The sequence below is a fragment of the Gorilla gorilla genome, chromosome 23 (assembly GCF_029281585.2).
Source record: "Gorilla gorilla gorilla isolate KB3781 chromosome 23, NHGRI_mGorGor1-v2.1_pri, whole genome shotgun sequence".
NCBI classification, from domain to species: Eukaryota; Metazoa; Chordata; class Mammalia; order Primates; family Hominidae; genus Gorilla; species Gorilla gorilla.
Genome location: NC_086018.1, coordinates 37981624 through 37999314, shown reverse-complemented (window position 1 = coordinate 37999314; position 17691 = coordinate 37981624). Strand labels below are relative to the sequence as shown.

Sequence of the window (17691 nt, the reverse complement as noted above, 5' to 3'; positions counted from 1 at the left end):
GCTGGGGCCTAGTACCCGGCCCAGGAGAGGCTTGTGACTGTGAGGGCGCCAGCTCAGCTTTGACTATGGGAGGAGAGGGGTGGTCCAAAGAGCAGCATGGCAGAGGTGGGACCGGGAAGGTCACCGCCACCCACTCCCTGAAGTTGTTTTGACGATCACATGAGAAAGCGGCTCGGGATATGTTCTGGGCAGCACGTAGGTTATCATCAAGACCTTTGAGTGGTGCATTTTAACCACAGGGCCTCGGCCCCCAGTCTTCCCTGGGGAGGAAGACTGGACAGGGAAGTTTCAGAAGTACAGAGCAGAGCCAGTGCCTCTGAACGCTGGAATACCGACGGCTGACATCTGTCCAGCACCTTGTAATTTGCCAAACACGTTCCCAGCCATTCGCTCTACAGGCCTCACTGCAGCCCCACGAAGTAGGGGCGGGTTGGGGCCCATTTTCCAGAGGGTGCTCAGGGCGGCCTGCCCCGGGCCCTGCCTGGGAGGTGGGGCCTGGTCCAGGGGACTGGGGCCGAGGTCCCAGCGGTGTGGGGGCGAAGGCGGGGGCCTACCTTCTGGGCCTGTTGGATCATCTGCCTGACCACCTGCTTAAGGTGCGGCGCCTTCTCGTCCTTGGGCGGGTGGGTGAAGAGCGTGACCCGGCTCACGCCGCGGTAGAAACCAGTGTCCGTCCAGCCCAGGTCCAGAGGAGGCACCTCGGTGTCGGAACGGTCGGGCCAGTAGGCCAGGGACTCGCCGGACTCAGCCGGCGCCGGCGCGGGGGCCTTGGCCTTGGCCTTGCTCTTGCCCCGGGCGTTGGCGGCGGGGACGGCGTCCTCGTAGGGGCTCCAGGCGGCCCGCAGGGCCTGGCGCTCCGGGCTGGAGAGGAAGTCCCGCAGCTGCTCCTCCTTGAGCCGCTCGCGGTAGGCCTGCTCGCCGCCGCCCAGCAGCGCCTCCAGCGCGGCCCGCCGCCGCTCGCAGTAGTAGAAGGCGGCCTGCGCCTCGGTCACCTTCTCGTTCACGTGCGTCTCGTCCAGGCAGTTCAGCTGGGACTCGGCCATGGCGCCCCGGCCCCGGCCCCGGCCCCGGCCCCGCCACGGTCCGAGGTCCCACAGCCGCACCTGGAGCCGCCGAGGGGCGGGGCGCCTCACCTGGCCGCGAGCTCTGCCCCGGCCCGTCCCGCCCCGCCCCGCCGTCGGGGAGCGGCCAATCCGCGCGGGCGTGGCCGTCGGGCGGGGAGGGGCCGCCGCCTCCGCCGGGCTCGCCGGGACCTCCGGGCGGCCTGGCGGACGCGGTCGGGCCCGGGCCTGCAGGGCCCACCAGCCGGGGCTGGAGTCCCTGAGGGGACGCCCCCAGGGGGCGGGGCCGTCGCAGACCCACGTGCGGGCTCCGGCCCCGACTCCTCCGCAGGGTAAAGGTTCGCTGTCCGGCCCTCGCTGCCATCCGCCCCCGCCGGCTGCGTCGCGGGTACGAGTTCATTTTCCGCGCACGTGGAGTCCGGAGCACGTGTTCTGGCCCAGTCGCCTCTGGGGCCGCCGAGCTGACCCCTTCCCCATCGAGGGTCCGGTGTTGGTGGGGGGGCCTGCTGCAGGACGGGATTGAGAGCTGAGGAGCGGGCAGTGGGTGTGCAAAAGCGAAATGCTAATGAGAGCTCGAGCTCCCCACCCTTGCGTCCCAGTTCTGAGATCAGAGCCCTTCTGGGCTGGGAGTCCAACACCTTCACTGTAAAACTTTCTTTTAAAAAATAGCTATCCAAACAGAAATGATGTAAAGAGCAGCAGTGGAATTCCCCCCGCCCCCACTTTAATTTGAAGTAGGGTGTGTGGTGTCTGTGTGTGTGTGTTTGGGCAAGATAGGCTGCCAGAGACATGATTACTATATTAGTGATTCAAAATATATGTTTGAGCTCAAGGAAGGAAACCGCACGTGCGTGCACACCACACACACGCACACACACAGCAGCAGCAGCAGCAGCAGCAGCGGTGGCAGCAGCTCTGCTGTTTCCCATCGGATTAAATACAATCGTCTTAGTCATTAACATATTATGTTGTTCATGCACTGCTCTACAATTTGATTCTCCACATTCAAAATATTTTCAGATCATAACAACTAAAGGTTCACATTTCTCTCATTTTATAGCGCAGCATCTCAGAGCTGGAAGGAGCTTTTCAAGCTCCTCCAACCCCCTCATTTTACAGTTGAAGAAATTGAGGCCTAGCAACGTGTGCGTTGCCCAGGTCTCCCGTGAAAGAGGCAGAGCACGGGGACTGCAAGGTTTTCTGCCTTGGAGGTCTTTCGCTGACATCACAGCCGCCTTTACCCTTTCTCCTTTTCTTGTGAAACGACAGGTTATCGGGGACATGGTTTTCACCCCAGGGGATTTGAAAAGGTCACTTACCATTTCTAGGCCTTCCTTTCATGCTCTGGAAAAAATGAGAGTTAGATTTTCAAATGTCTGCACATTATTGTTATTAATTTTTTTTTACAATAATCAGTTCTGGCATCCTGTGTCAACCCAAAGATTGGGAGTGGTGAGCAGCAAGGTGTCCATCACCTCACTTGTCCTTTACCCCTCTTGGGAACTGGAAAGCTTCACTCCTGGTAATGCTCCACTCTTAAGTACATATAGACAGATTGTGTCCTTAGATGGGAGAGCACTTAGTTTATTATGACTTGACACCCTACAAGATGCCAGACTCAATAGTCTGGAGACACACAGGAGCTCAGGGCAGTGGGAGAGACAGACAAACACAGAAGAGGATAGGAGTAATGAGAGTGGTTTCTTTGAGCTTTTTTTGTTTATTTTGTTTTGTTTTACTTTGTTTTGTTTGAGACGGAGTCTCACTCTGTCGACCAGGTTACAGTGCCGTGGTGCAATCTTGGCTCACTGCAACCTCTGCCCCCTGGGTTCAAGCGATTCTCCTGCCTCAGCCTCCGAGTAGTTGGGGTTACAGGCACCTGCCACCGTGCCCGTCTAATTTTTGTATTTTTAGTAGAGGCAGGGTTTCACCATTTGGCCAGGCTGGTCTTGAACTCTTGACCTTGTGATCCACTCGCCTTGGCCTCCCAAAGTCCTGGGATTACAGGCATGGCCCAAGAGTGTTTTAATAAACACAGTCAGAAATGCTTTGGGAGCAAATGGGCTCAACAAACATTTACTCAATGCCTACCATGTGCCTGGTACACAGTTTGCACCCAGTGTACATTTCTTAAAGAATTTGAGCCAAGAGAAAGGTATGTGGAGGGAGCTTATGGGAATATGAAGGAAGGAGCAATCTGCCCAGTGGGAACTGGGTAAGAAGGGCTTTGTCCAGCAAGAAGGGATTTCAAGTGGACCCTAAAAGGAGGAGAAGAATTCAAGGTGGGGAGAGGGAATGAAGACATTATAGGGGGAGTTTAGACAGAACATTATGCTGGCATCGGGCTTATGTGGACTCAGTCACTTCAAGATGCCTTTCAGAGCCTTAGTCTCCTCATCTGCAAAATGGGATAATAATGCTTAACTCTCCTGACCTCCCAGATTGGTGTAGGGATTAAACGAGAACACTTGTTTGACTTAATTAGTACTCGTGTATCCCTGGTAGAAAGTGGTTTACAATAGTGCTTCCAAAATTTTACTGTGCAGCCAGGGGCTTGTTAAAATGTAGATTCTGATTCAGTAGGTCTGGAGTGAGGCCTGAGACTCTGCATTTCTAGCAAGCCCCCAGGTAGTGCTAGGAGTGCTGGTCCACTGACCAAACTTTGCATGGCAAGGATATCAGAGATGGTAAATAACAGCATGAACTTTCATATCATAGAGTCCTGGGAATGAATCCAGCTTTCCTAATATTAGCTGTGTGTCCCCAGGAAAGTTATTTTTATTTTCTAGGCCTTTGTCTTATCATCAGTGAAATATGGGCAATAAGTCCCACCTCAGCTGGGCGCAGTGATGGGCCAGTAGTCCTGGCTACATGGGAGGCTGAGGCAAGAGGGTCCCTTAAGCCCAGGAGTTTGAGTTCAGCCTGGGCAACATAGTGAGACCCTGTCTCTTAAAAATGAAGTCCAACCTTACTAGGTTATTTGAGAAGGGAAACAAGTTAATGGATATAGACCACTTAGAAGAATGTCTGGCACAGGTAGCAGCCAGTAAAGGGCAGCTAGTGTTAAAATATGGGAAGATGGGACTGGAAAGAGGGGGATATGGGGCCAAATTATGGATAATTCAACTTTAGGTCTATCCAGTGGTTAAAGGGCAGCCAGTGAAGGTTGTTGAGACTGATATGGTCATAAAAAAGTAGCAATTACTATGTGCTAATTATTTTATGTACACTTTAAATGAACCCTGTAATCATATTAGAAAAATTGTTAGCTGAGCTGAGTGGCTTACACCTGTAATCCCAGTGCTTACGGAGGCCAAGGTAGGAGGATCACTTGAGCCCAGGAGTTTGAGGCTGCAGTGAGCTATGATTGCACCATTGCACTCCAGTCTGGGCAACAGAAAAAAAAAGGAGAAAAAATGTTATCCTCATTTCACAAGTGAGAAACCTGAAGCACAGAGAGGTTCAGTAGCTACTCTAGGTCACCCAGCCAGTAAGTAGAATAGGCAGAATTCAAACCCAGACCATCTGATTCCAGAGCCCACCTACCTAACCATTCTGCTACACCGCCTCAGTCGGGAATGTTAGAAAGAGATATTAGAAAGAAAAAGTATCCCCCTTGTTTAATAATTAATCCAACCAACATTTGCTGAATGCGTAGCTCTGTGTTAAGGGTTAGAAACCATTTGTTTATTTACCAAATACTCATGGCGTCTTACCAAGCGCAAGGCCCGTTTCCAAGTGCAGGCTCTGAGCAAAACCAAGTCCTTGCCCACCCGGAGCTCACATTGAAACATAATGATTAAGGCATGGTTTTTGCTCTCAAAGACCACAAATATTATGTGATGTGATTTGCAGTTGGACAGAAGGTTAGAAGCAGAACAGAATATTTTAGTAACAGTTCACATTGGAAAAGGTCTTTCCTAGATCTAACTAATATGAAATATTGTGGTTGTTTTGTGATATTCACCTTTATGTACCAATGACTTACTTATTCAACCAACAGTTGGAGGCAGTTAATAGATAAGCAGTGCTAGATAACACACTTGACTCTGATAATAACACAGATAGATAACACGCTTGCCTCTGAGAATAACACAGAGGAATCAGACATGATAGCTGGCTGCCCTGGTGACTCTCTTAGTTTAGCTGGGAGTCAAATTCTCACAGCAGTCTTTACAAGGCAGGTTGATAAGTGATACCGTGCCACTCACAGAGAGGTTGCAGGCTATGGAGGCCTTTTAATGTACAATTATCTAATTTGACCCATCCCCCTTTCCCCAAATCTGTTGAAGTACTCCGTGAAACGGATTATTGTGAGGTGTCACAGATGAATAAGCTGAGGCTTCTGGAGGGGAGACATCCAGTTCAAGATGATCCGCTGGCGACTGGAAATACTGGGATGCATTTCCACATAGCCTGATCCCCAGGCCTTCCACCCTCCGGCCCAGCAAAATACTCTGTGCAATGTGATTGAGATTTTTTTTTTTTTTTTTTTTGAGACAGAGTTTCACTTTTGTGGCCCAGGCTGGAGTGCAGTGGTGCAATCTCGGCTCACTGCAACCTCCGCCTCCCTAGTTCAAGCAATTCTCCTGCCGTAGCCTCCCGAGTAGCTGGGACTATAGGCATGCACCACCATGCCTAGCTAATTTTTGTATTTTTAGTAGAGACAGGGTTTCACTATGTTGGCCAGGCTAGTCTCGAACTCTTGACCTCAGGTGGTCCGCCTGCCTCAGCCTCCCAAAGTGCCGGATTACAGGCCTGACCCACCGTTTCCGGCCGTGATTGAGATTTTTTTTTAAAAATCTCTTTTTAGAGAGTGGAAACTGATTTCTTTCAGGCACAGGCCCTGTAGATTAAGCTAAGTAACTTCTTTTCCAGGGACACTCCATGAGGCCATGACACCCTAGGAAAGCCCCTGGTCCTCTCCCGGTCTCTCTGGTCCTGAGTCTGGACTTTCCCTGAACTAGGTGGGGCCTGATCGTAGTTACATTTCCAACTTCGGAGGCCACCTTGCCCAAGGTGACTTCAGGCTTCCTGAGAACTCGTGCCTCCTCCAGCAATTCCCCGCAACCCTGCCTGGCTCCCTCCTCCTTCCTCCGGCAGACACCCTCCCCCAAAACCACCCCACTCCTGCCTGGGTACATGGCGGGAGGGATTCACCTTCCTCTCGCCCACCCGCCACGCACTGAGGGCTGTGTGTTCACAAGATAAAGACATGACACCTTATAGTTAACATTAATTGTAGCTGTGTTCATCCCTGCACACTTCCCAGGCCCTCTTGTGTAATTTGAGTCCCCAAATAGCCCACTTCATGATATATTCTTAGATAAGTTTTCCAGGGGTGACTTTTTTCCTCTGTAGCAATCTGTGTCATGAGCATCTCTACAAAACTTCGGGGGCTCACTCTTTCATGCCTCTGTAAAATTCTTGGTTGGCCAGAGAGGGTGAGAGAGAGAATAAGGGGAAGGGGTTCCCCCAGGCCCACTGGGAGGAGAGGCAGAGATCCTAGGACTGAACGACTTAAGCAACCTTCCCGTCTGATCCACTTGACTGCTCCACAATACGCATACACCGAGGTCTCTCACCTGTGTAGGAACTTACCTACGGCTTTCATCTGTTCATTAAATGACTGTTTATGGAGCACTAATTATGTACCAGGCAAGTTCCTGCCCCCACAGACCTTCCAGACTCAGGGGCTTTGCTGCTTCTCCAGCCTTGGAGGTACAGAGGCTCCCAGTCCCCTGAAGACTCTGCCACTGCACTGTTTTCTCTGAATTGGTGATTCCTGTTTTTTGTTTGTTTGTTTGCCTCCCTGCCACTCCTTCTCATTCTCCCTCGTCCATCTCTGAAACGCGGTGTTCCTCGGGACCCTGCCCTGACCTTCCCGCCTTTCACATCTCGCCCATCCGTGGGCAACCTCGCTTCCCTGTGCTTGGATGACTCTAGCTCAACTCCAGAACCCTCTCCTCAATCCATGCCAGTTCATCAGGCTGCCTGCTGGTCATCTCCACTCACACATCCCCCAGGCACCTCCAACACAACTTGTCCCAAATGGCACCTGTCAGCCCCTTCTCCTATGCCCCCCAGGCACGCCCCTCCTCCTGGGTTTACCATGTCCAAAATGACCCAGCCCTCCACTAGCCAGCCTCCATCTCACCAGCATGGGAAACAGGGGCTCATTTTGACTCTTTCCTTTCCCTCAGGACACCAGACCAGAAGAGGCTTTCTCTGGGCTAGGGTGTGATGTGATGTGGGGTGACGTGGTGTGGTTCCGTCACTGCCCCTCCCTCCTTCCCTGCTGCCACTCCCCACTCCTCCCTTCCCGGACATCCTTGCAAGAGCCTTGCAAGAGCCTCCTAACTGGGCTCCCTAACCGGATTCTCCCCTTAGATCTCTTCTAAAAGGTAAACACCATTATGTCATTTCCCTGCACAAAACCCTGCCAAGGGTCCCTATCCCTGCAGGCTACGGCCCAAGCGCCTCGAGGCCTTTTAGGATTCAGACCTACTTTTCTTCCCCTCCCCAAGCTTCTGCTGCTACCACGTGTTTCTCCCCAGCCCACGGGGGACTCTTCTGGCTCCTCTTGTCTTTAGCCTGGTGGTCACTCCCTCTGTAGAGTCTCTCCTGGGCCTCTAAGTCTGGGTGCAGGGACTTTCCTTGCTTCCCACTAGACCTGTCTGAGCATCCAGGCTCTGTGTTCTCATGGTCTGTCTCCCCCAGCAGTTGTGAGTTCCTTGATGGCAGGACTGTCACATTCATCAGGATGTTCCCAGGCCTTAGGCCCTAACCCCTGGGCTTTCACCCCAGGTCACCCGCTTTTTTTTTTTTTTTTTTTTTTTGAGACAGAGTTTCGCTCTTGTCGCCCAGGCTGGAGTGCAGTGGCACCATCTCAGCTCACTGCAACCTCTGCCTCCCAGGTTCAAGCGAGTCTCCTGCCTCAGCCTCTTGAGTAGCTGGGATTACAGGCATGCCACCACGCCAGGCTAATTTTTGTATTTTTAGAAGAGATGGGGTTTCATCATATTGGTCAGGCTGGTCTCAAACTCCTGACCTCAGGTGATCTGCCCACCTCAGCCTCCCAAAGTGCTGGGATTACAGGCGTGAGCCACCGCGCCCACCTTTTTTTTTTTAAGACGGAGTCTTGCTCTGTCGCCAGGCTGAAGTGCAGTGGCGTGATCTTGGCTCACTTCTCGGATCTTCGCCTGCCGGGTTCAAGCGATTCTCCTGCCTCAGCCTCCCGAGTTGCTGGGATTATAGGCGCCCACCACCAAGCCCGGCTAATTTTTGTATTTTCAGTAGAGACGGGGTTTCTCCATGTTGTCCAGGATGGTCTCAATCTCTTGACCTCGTGATTCGCCCACCTCGGCCTCCCAAAGTGCTGGGATTACAGGCCTGAGCCACCGCGTCCGGCCCCCTCACCCTCTTTACTGCAAACGGATTGGGAATTCTTTCTCAAAACTTAGTAGGGTTTCCTGTCTTCCCCTGCCATAGATACCATAGGAACATAGAAATAAGAACCCAAATGCCAAAGACAACTTAATTGAACATGAGTCTTTTCAGCCATTCTGTTACCCAGTGTGACTCTGTGTGTGTGTGTGTGTGTGTGTGTGTGTGTGTGTGACACACAGAGAGAGAGCATGCATATGTGTGATAGGGTGTACACAGTGGACCTTTTTTTCTTTTTAGAGATAGGATCTCGCTCTGTTGCCCAGGCTAGAGTGCAGTGACACAATCATAGCTCACTGCAACCTTGAACTCTTGGCCTCAAGTGATCTCACCTAAGCCTCCCGAGTAGCTGGGATTACAGGCTCCAGTCACCATGCCTGGCTCTGGTAGACATTTTTGATTATCTTTAAAGATGAAGAAGGATTTCGGCATCCATGTCCTCCCAGAAGGCATAGTCCAAAGGAGGCCTTTTCTCCAGCCAGTGCGGGTGGAGGACCAGCATCAGGAAGAGAGAGGGTTTAATGCAAAGGCTGCCTAGGAAGAGGCCTAAGGGTTTGGTGCTTCTCCCCGCCTGAAGACTCTCCGCACAGGGGTTGTTTGTTAGAACTACCCCACTGTGTGTTCCTGATGTGCACTGATCCAGAGCAAGAGCTGGTCACTGGAGAGATGACCGTGGCAGATTAGCTTGAGTTCTACCCTCTGGTCTTTAATGCTTTTTTTTTTTTTTTTTTTTTTTTTTTGAGACAGAGTTTCGCTCTTTCACGCAGACTGGAGTAAAGTGGCATGATCTCGGCTCACTGCAACCTCCATCCCCCAGGTTTAAGTGATTCTCCTGTTTCAGCCTCCTGAGTAGCTGGGATTATAGGCACCTGCCACCACGCCTGGCTGTTTTTTGCACTTGTAGTAGAGATGGGGTTTCACCATATTGGTCAGGCTGGTATCGAACTCCTGACCTCAGGTGATCCACCTACCTTGGCCTCCCAAAGTGCTTGAAGGGACAGGGGAGGATATTCTAGGTAGTAGCTGATGGTAGGGAAGCAGGAAAGTTATGTTCCAGCTCTAGAACAGACGTGGTACTGAGAGAGTTGAGTGGATGAAGAGTGAGTGAGTGACTGAGTAAATGTAGTGCTCAAGGTAAATGCAGACGAAACCAACTGACTAGTTTAGGTCATGGTGTGTGTGTGTGTACATGTGTGTATGTAAGTACATGTATGTGTATGTGTGTACCAGTGTGTAAATATGTACATATATGTGTATTTCAGGGATGGGAAAATGACAAGGAGCCAGAAATACAGGTTTTCTCACAGATGCTCTTGAGTGCTTGAATTCCAGGCTGAGTTTGCATTTTGTTTCCAGCTGGGAGCCAGGGAAGGCTGGGAAACTGGGGAATGGCAGGATAAAAACGATGCTTGAGATGGATGCACCTGACCAAGAGCATGGGATGGACCCAAGGTAGGGAGAGCGGTGGGCTCCAGTGACATTTAGCGTTACAGAAAGAGGGCTGCTCAGGTTCTGAGACTAGGGAGGTTTCAGGACGGAGGCCTCAGGGAGGCATGGGGTCTTTTCTTGCTTTCTCTAGGTAGCCACACAGGAACAGGGAGTCTTGGAGCAGAGGTTCCTGGCAGGCTGTGCAGGCAGCGCAGGGCTGCTTGGGTGAACAACTTCACCCACATGACAGAGGCGGAGTGCTTTTGAGTCAGACACACCTGACTCAAGGGAGTGCCTCCCCGCTTTATGGCTGGCAGCACCAGAAACATTTTTAGGCAAAGTTTAAAACAGCTCTGACCCCAACCAAGAGGCCTGGGCTGGAATTATTTCCTTAGTGTTTGTTCAGCCTTGTCCTTGGGGCCTGGAACCTGGACATTCCAGGGCACAGGACCTGAGTGCACTCACCCTTTTAGGGCAAGGCTGGCAGAGAGAGCACCCGTCAGAAGAAGGTTCAGCAAGGCTGCTTGCTCTAGGCTGAGGGTGGAATCAAAGATGACTTTGTGAAGGGGGTGGCCTTTTCCCTGGTCTTGAAGGCTGGCTAGGATGTGAACAGAGGTAAATAGAAAGGAAGGGGGCCCCTAGGTGGAGGTGGAGGGACTTATGTGAGCACAGTTACTGAAGAAGGAGAAAGGTGCAGGGGTCGAGGGCAGGTGCAGGGCAAGGTGCAGGGGTTGAGGGCAGGTGCAGGGCAAGGTGCAGGGGTTGAGGGTGGCCCAGATGTCTTGCCTCCATGCAGCCCCACCTCCAAGAGGCAGCTTGAACCCCAAGCTGGGGGTGGCAGGGGAAGGGCATTCTAGTAAAGCCAGTGACTGATCTGGGTGGGATGCCTTGCAAAGCAGTGGAGAGCCACCAGAGGAAGTGACCCGGGATGCCTCTGACACCCCTGCCTAGCCTGGCATTCTCCCTTCAAAAATTATTCCTTTACTTGGCCAACACCCTCAGCACTCTGTCCCTTGCAGGTGGCCATCACAGGACAGGCGTACCCTGGAAGAGGGTGGGTGAGGTGAGGGAGGGGAGCTCTCCCAAAGTTGATGTGCTGTGTTGGCAAGTTATCAGTTTGACGGGTGCAGAGAGATTACCCCGGGGAGGGTGGAACACAGGACAGGCAAGTTTCAAAGGGAAGGAGGCTGTTGCAGCAACAAGTCCCACTGGGGTGGGGCAGGGAGGGGTGAAGAAGATGCTGTTTCTGCCAAAAATGGAAAGTAGTTATGGGTGAGGTAGAGGCTGGGCAAGACTCCTGGGAGGGCCAGGAACCTTAGGAATGGACCAAGTTTCTTCTCTCTTTTTTTTTTTTCTGAGATGGAGTCTCACTCTCTTGCCCAGGCTGGAGTCCAGTGGGGCGATCTCGGCTCACTGCAACCTCCGCCTTTCAGGTTCAAGTGATTCTCCTGCCTCAGTGATCAAGTGATTCTCCCTACTCAGGAGCTCCCTCTCCCAGCTCCCAAGTAGATGGGAATACAGGTGCGCTACCACACCCAGCTAATTTTTGTATTTTTGTAGAGACAGGGTTTCATCATATTGGCCAGGATGGTCTCAATCTCTTGACCTCATGATCTGCCCGCCTCAGCCTCTCAAAGTGCTGGGATTACAGGCATGAGCCACCACGCCCAGCTGAGTTTCTTCTCTTTCATGCCCTGTTGCTTGGCCTGGGCCATAGGAATAAAAAGAATGAAGAAAGCAGTCGTGATGTCTCTCCCACTTGCTAGGCTCTTACCAAGTAGTCCCTATAATTTTGTTTACTTCTCATAACAACTCAGTGCTATTATCCCCTGTTCTCTAGATCAGCTCAGAGTGGTCAAGAAACTTGTCCAGGCTGATAGCGTAAGTAGCAGAGTCTGGACTGCAGCCCACGTGTTTCTGACTCAAAGCTTGTGACTTTTCCACCTCTCCACATTGCCTGGAGGAGAGAAGAGAGAATAGTTAGAAAGGAGGGGAGGGACAGGGTGTACAGCTCAAGGGTGGGGTTTTCTCTGCAGGGCCAGAAGGTTCTTGAATGCCCCAGAGCAAAGCTGTTAGCTGAGAGACCACTGACCCTGACACCCTAGAGAGGCTCACTCTATATGTAAAAGATGTGAATTTCTCCTTCTGCTCCCAGCTAGGAGAAAACTCAGTTGTTGAGTGGGGATGGAGAATGTTCCCTGATATGATGACTGCAGAAGTCCTTAGCCACACTCAGACATTGCTCTGTTTGTCGTGTTTGTATGGTGGTGGGGAGGGATCAGGAGTGGCCAAAACTTAAAACTGGACCCTGGAGGCGGAGACCGAGAAGGAAGTGGGAGTAAAGACCAGCTTCTGGGGGTGGGATGGGGTCCAACCTGTCTTCGGGGATTACAGGGGCCTCTGTGACTGTGGGTACAGATGGTGGTGGGGGTGTTGTGCAGCCAGCAGGAGCAGGGGCTCCGGCACAAGGTCATCAGAGTGCTGAGTGGGTGACATGCATGGTGGGAGAGGGAGCCACCACTGCATCATGGAGATTCGGGCGTGTAGACAGGAGGATGGCAGCTAGTGCTTGGAAATGTCATGTGGATTCTGGGAATGGGATTGGCATGAACAAGGCAGGTGAACGGGGAGCTGGGTACTGCACTGGTCCCAGCATCTGGGCCTGGGCAGAGATCTTATTGCAGAAGCAAGGGAAGAAGGTGGGGCTGGATCTCAGAATGAAAGAAGGAACAAATAGCAGACGCAAGAGGCTTATGCAGTGGCCCACACTGGAGGAGTCAGGATGGGACCCAGCAACCTAGAGAGGGCTGGGCCTGTGCCATGGCTCCATCTGGGGCAGAAGGACCAGCAGAGCCCAAGAACTGGGAGACCCTGTCTGAAAGGACATCATGCTTTAGCAAGCTGGGTGTTTTAGGGACACACATTGCATCCTAAGTTTTTTTAGGAAGACTCGGTTCAGAAGAGGACCTAGGGAGCCCCAGCACTTGTGAATATTGATGTCAGAAGTGAAATTTCTCCTAGCAGAAGGGAGAATCTCTATAACTCTTTTTTTTTTTTTTTTTGAGATGCAATCTTGCTCTGTTGCCCAGGCTGGAGTGCAGTGGCACGATCTCGGCTCACTGCAACCTCCACCTCCCAGGTTCAAGCAATTCTCCTGTCTCAGCCTCCAAAGTAGTTGGGATTACAGGTGCCCCCCACCATGCCTGGCTAATTTTTGTATTTTTAGTAGAGATAGGGTTTCACCATCTTGGTCAGGCTGGTCTCGAACTCCTGACTTTAGGTGATCCGCCTGCCTCGACCTCCCAAAGTACTGGGATTAGAGGTGAGAGCCACTGTGCCCGGCCAATTTTTTTTTTGTTTTTTGTTTTTTGTTTTTTTTTGTTTGTTTGTTTGTTTTTTTAGACAGGGTCTTGCTCTGTCACCCAGGCTGGAGTGCAGTGGCGCCATCTCGACTCCTTGCAGCCTCCACCTCCCAGGTTCAAGCAATTCTCCCACCTCAGCCTCCAGGGTAGCTGGGATTACAGGGGCCCACCACCATGCCCGGCTAATTTTTGCTTTGTTTTGTTTTGTTTTGGGATGAAGTTTCACTCTCGTTGACCAGGCTGGAGTGCAATGGTGTGATCTCAGCTCACTGCAACCTCCATCTCCTGGATTCAAGTGATTCTCCTGCCTCAGCCTTCCAAGTAGCTGGGATTACACGCGCCCGCCACCATGCCCAGCTAATTTTCATATTTTTAGTAGAGACGGGTTTCATCATGTTGGCCAGGCTGGTCTCAAACTCCTGACCTCAGGTGATCCACCTACCTCAGCCTCCCAAAGTGCTGGGATTATAGGCATGAGCCACCATGCCCAGCCAATTTTTGCATTTTTATTTGAGACGGGACTTCACCATGTTGGCCAGGCTGGTCTTGAACTCCTGACCTCAGGGGATCCACCCGCCTCGGCCTCCCAAAGTGCTGGGATTACAGGTGTGAGCCACTGTGCCTGGCCTATAGCTTTTATTTATCCTAATAGAGACACAAGCTTGCTAGTTTCTCTATTTTTTTAAAGAAAAATAAAACTTTTTTGTTTTTGTTTTTTTAGACAGAGTCTCAGTCTTTCGCCCAGGCTGGAGTGCAGTGGTGCAATCTCGGTTCACTGCAACCTCTGCCTCCCAGGTTCAAGGGACTCTCCTGCCTCAGCCTCCTGAGTAGTTGGGATTACAGGTGTGTGCCACCATGCCCAGCTAATTTTTGTATTTTTAGTAGAGATGGGGTTTCACCATGTTGGTCAGGCTGGTCTCAAATTCCTGACCTCATGATCTGCCTGCTTCGGCCTCCCAAAGTGCTGGGATTACAGGCATGAGCCACCATGCCTGGCCTTTTATTTTGTTTTGTTTTGTTTTTGTTTTTTAAGATAGGGTCTTGCTCTGTCACTCAGGCTGAGTGCGGTGGCACAATCATAGCTCACTGCAGTCTCAAACTCCTGAGCTCAAGTGATCCTACTACCTCTGCGTCTGGAGTAGCTGGGACTACAGGCAGGTGCCTGTATGTACCACACCTAGCTAATTTAAAAAAAAAAAATTGAGGGCCGGGTGCTGTGGCTCATGCCTGTAATCTCAGGACTTTGGGAGGCCGAGGCAGGCAGATCACTCGAGGTCAGGAGTTCGAGACCAGCCTGGCCAACATGGTGAAACCTGTCTCTACTAAAAATACAAAAATTAGCTGGGTGTGGTGGCACATGCTTGTAATCCCAGCTACTAGGGAGGCTGAGGCATGAGAATCGCTTGAACCCGGGAGGCGGAGGTTGCAGTGAGTGGAGATCACGTCACTGTACTCCAGCCTCGGTGACAGAGTGAAACTCTGTCTCAAAAAAAAAAAAAAATTTTTTTTTTTGTAGAGACAGGGTCTTCCTATGTTGCCCAGGCTAAGACATAAACTTAATGCATTCCTTTTCTGCACCCATCTTGAGTCACTCCTTGCCGAAGAGGGGTCTGAGGATCAGTGCTCACTGAGGGTATGCCATCCACATGCATCAGTGGTTTAGAGCAAGAAGTGACCCAGCCTTTCCTTCATTTTACTAGGAGGAAACTGAGGCCCAGAGGGGTTGAGAGATTCCCCTTAGGTCCAGGGGCTCAGGAGAGAGTGGGGACAGAATCCCAGCTACAGACCCCCAGCCAGTGCTCCCTTCCTCTGCGCCCCCCCACCCATCTGGACTTTCCATGGTAACTAAGCCTCCTCCAGTGTGGGAAGCAGTTACCTAGCAACTTCCCATAACCAGGTTAGAGCCGAGGGAGTGAGATACCACATGCTGCCTGCCCTGGGGAATTTAGATGTGTAGAAATGGGATCGCCCACGTCATAGTGTGGCCACAAATGACCCTGCATAGAGCCATGCCTGGAAGCCCCTGTCGGGGAGAGTCTCACATCAGGATCAGTGAGTCTCAGGGATGACGGCACAGCCCTGGGCTGGCTGAGGCGTCCACCCCTGCAGTGGATGCAGGGCCCCACTGTGTACGGTGCTGGTTTCTCTGAACAGCATGGAACCTGTCCCCATTGACCTGCTGGCTCAGTGTGGATGGGGGATCCACAGAGGAAGGCTGATGGAAAGGCTGTGTCTGTGTCCTTGCAGGCGTCTCACTGTGGCGGGGGGAATGGCAGGGAAGCTGTGCTCCTTCATGCTGCCTCTTGTTCCCTAATTATGTCAAGAAATGTTTATGAAATGACATGATTGTAAAGTAAGTGACTCTTCCTGTAATGTTCCCTGTATATTGGGTTTAGACAGCCATCCGCCACCCCCACACCCTCACCTGCTTCTTCCTGTGGGAAGAGCCCTGCCTAGGTTCCCAGGTTCTGCCTCCTGAAGGGTCCTACCAATTGGTCTAAGCCAGTTATGGTGGCCTCATTCTCTTGGAAATGGCTGGTGTAAGAACAGCATGGGATCCAGTCTTGCCAGTGGGATCTGTATGAATGGCCGCTGAAGGACCTCCAGGAAGGAAAGGGTTTCTCATTGAGTAGAATTGGGAGAGAATGTGCCCCTTCTCCATTAGACATTGTCACGTCTGCATGTGATGTCTGGAGCTGTAAGCCACTGAGAAGAGACACCACTGATGCTCAGAGACATCACTGATGCATTGTTGGGCCATTGTGTTAAGCCAGCCAATAGCTGTCTTGTCTCTGGACTTCTTGTGATGGGAAATCATGAGCCTCTTGTTGCTCTAGAGCCTTTTGGTCAGGCCTCTGTTTTTTTCGCCTCCAGCTCACTCACTTTGCACTTGTCTGAGTGGGCCACTGAATAGAGATGCCTTGACAAGTCTTGGTATTAAAGGTAAAGAAAACAAAGAAAACAAATGTCCCATATCTTTGATTTACTGACTAAATCAAAGATGGGACTCCCTGATCCTTTATCTCCTCAGTTGGAACTGAAATCCGACTAGCAGCTGCATGCCCAGCTCTTGCAGGTCTGAATAGACTTCTCCCTAAAGAGCCTGATGGCGTCCCTGGTATTCCCAGCATCTGGCACATTTCATTCATTCATTCATTCATTCACTCATTCACTCACTCACTCATGCGGTGGTGTGCTGGGGCTGGCTCCTATCTGCCCATGAAAAACAATTGTGTACATCTCTTCCCAACTCTGGATTCAGTGATGTCATGTTGGTAGCCTGAAATCTGCCATGGTGGGAGTTGTTCTTTTTTAAGTAGACTTTTTTTTTTTCAGCAGTTTTAGGATCACAGCAAAATGGAACAGAAGACACAGGGAGTTCCCAAATACCCCCTGTCCCCACACACGCACAGCCTCCCTCACTGTCAACATCCTCCAGCAGAGTGATATATTTGTTACAATTGTTGAGCCTACATTGACACACCATAATCACCCGAAATGCGTAGTTTACATTAGGGTTCACTCTTCCTGTTGTGCATCCTATGGGTTTTGAAAAATGTGTCATGCCATGTGTCTATTGTTGTGGCATCACACAGAGGAGTTTCACTGCCCTAAAAATCCCCCGGGCTCTGCGTATTCATGCCTCCCACCCTCAACCCTTCCAACCACTGATCTTTTTACTGCCTCTCTAGTTTTTCCTTTTCCAGCATGCCATGTAGTTGAAACAGTACAGTGTGTAGCCTTTTCATATTGGCTTATTTCACATAGTAATATGCATTTAAGGGCTGGGTGCAGTGGCTCATGCCTGTAATACCATCACTTTGGGAGGCTGAGGTGGGCAGATCACCTTAGGTCAGGAGTTCAAAACCAGTCTGGCCAACATGGTGAAACCCCGTCTCTACTAAAAAGAAAAAAAAAATTCAGCCAAGCGTGGTGACGGGTGCCTGTAATCCCAGCTACTTGGGAGGCAGAGGCAGGAGAATTGCTTGAACCAGGGAGGTGGAGGTTGCAGTGAGCTGAGATTACACCACTGCACTCCAGCCTGGGTGACAGAGTGAAACTCCATCTTATTATTAATAATAATAATAATAATATGCATTTAAGGGTTTTCATCTTTTCATAGCTTAGTAGCTTATTTCTTTCTGAATACTATTCTATTGTCTGGAGGTACCACAGTTTATTTATTCATTCACCTATTGTAGGACATTTTGGTTTCTTCTAAGTTTTGGCAATTATGAATAAAGCCACTATAAATATCCATGTCCAGGTCTTTGTGTGGATGTTTTCAGCACCTTTCAGTAAATATCAAGGAGTGTAAATGCTGGATCCTACGACCAGAGTAAGTTTAGTTTTGCAAGAAACCGTCCAACTCTCTTCCAAAGTGGCTGTACCAT

At 51.0% G+C, this 17691-nt stretch overlaps 1 protein-coding gene across 1 annotated transcript in view; it reads right to left on the bottom strand.

Annotated features, from left to right (window-relative positions):
- FAM83F (family with sequence similarity 83 member F) overlaps positions 1–1245 on the bottom strand; it is a 34961-nt gene extending 33716 nt beyond the window's left edge. Inside the window, exon 1 of the mRNA XM_004063509.5 lies at positions 555–1245. Within this exon, the coding sequence (XP_004063557.2) occupies positions 555–1043 (489 nt within the window). The 5' untranslated portion in view covers positions 1044–1245. The remainder of the gene's footprint in view (positions 1–554) is intronic.
- Between the last annotated feature and the right edge of the window lie 16446 nt (positions 1246–17691).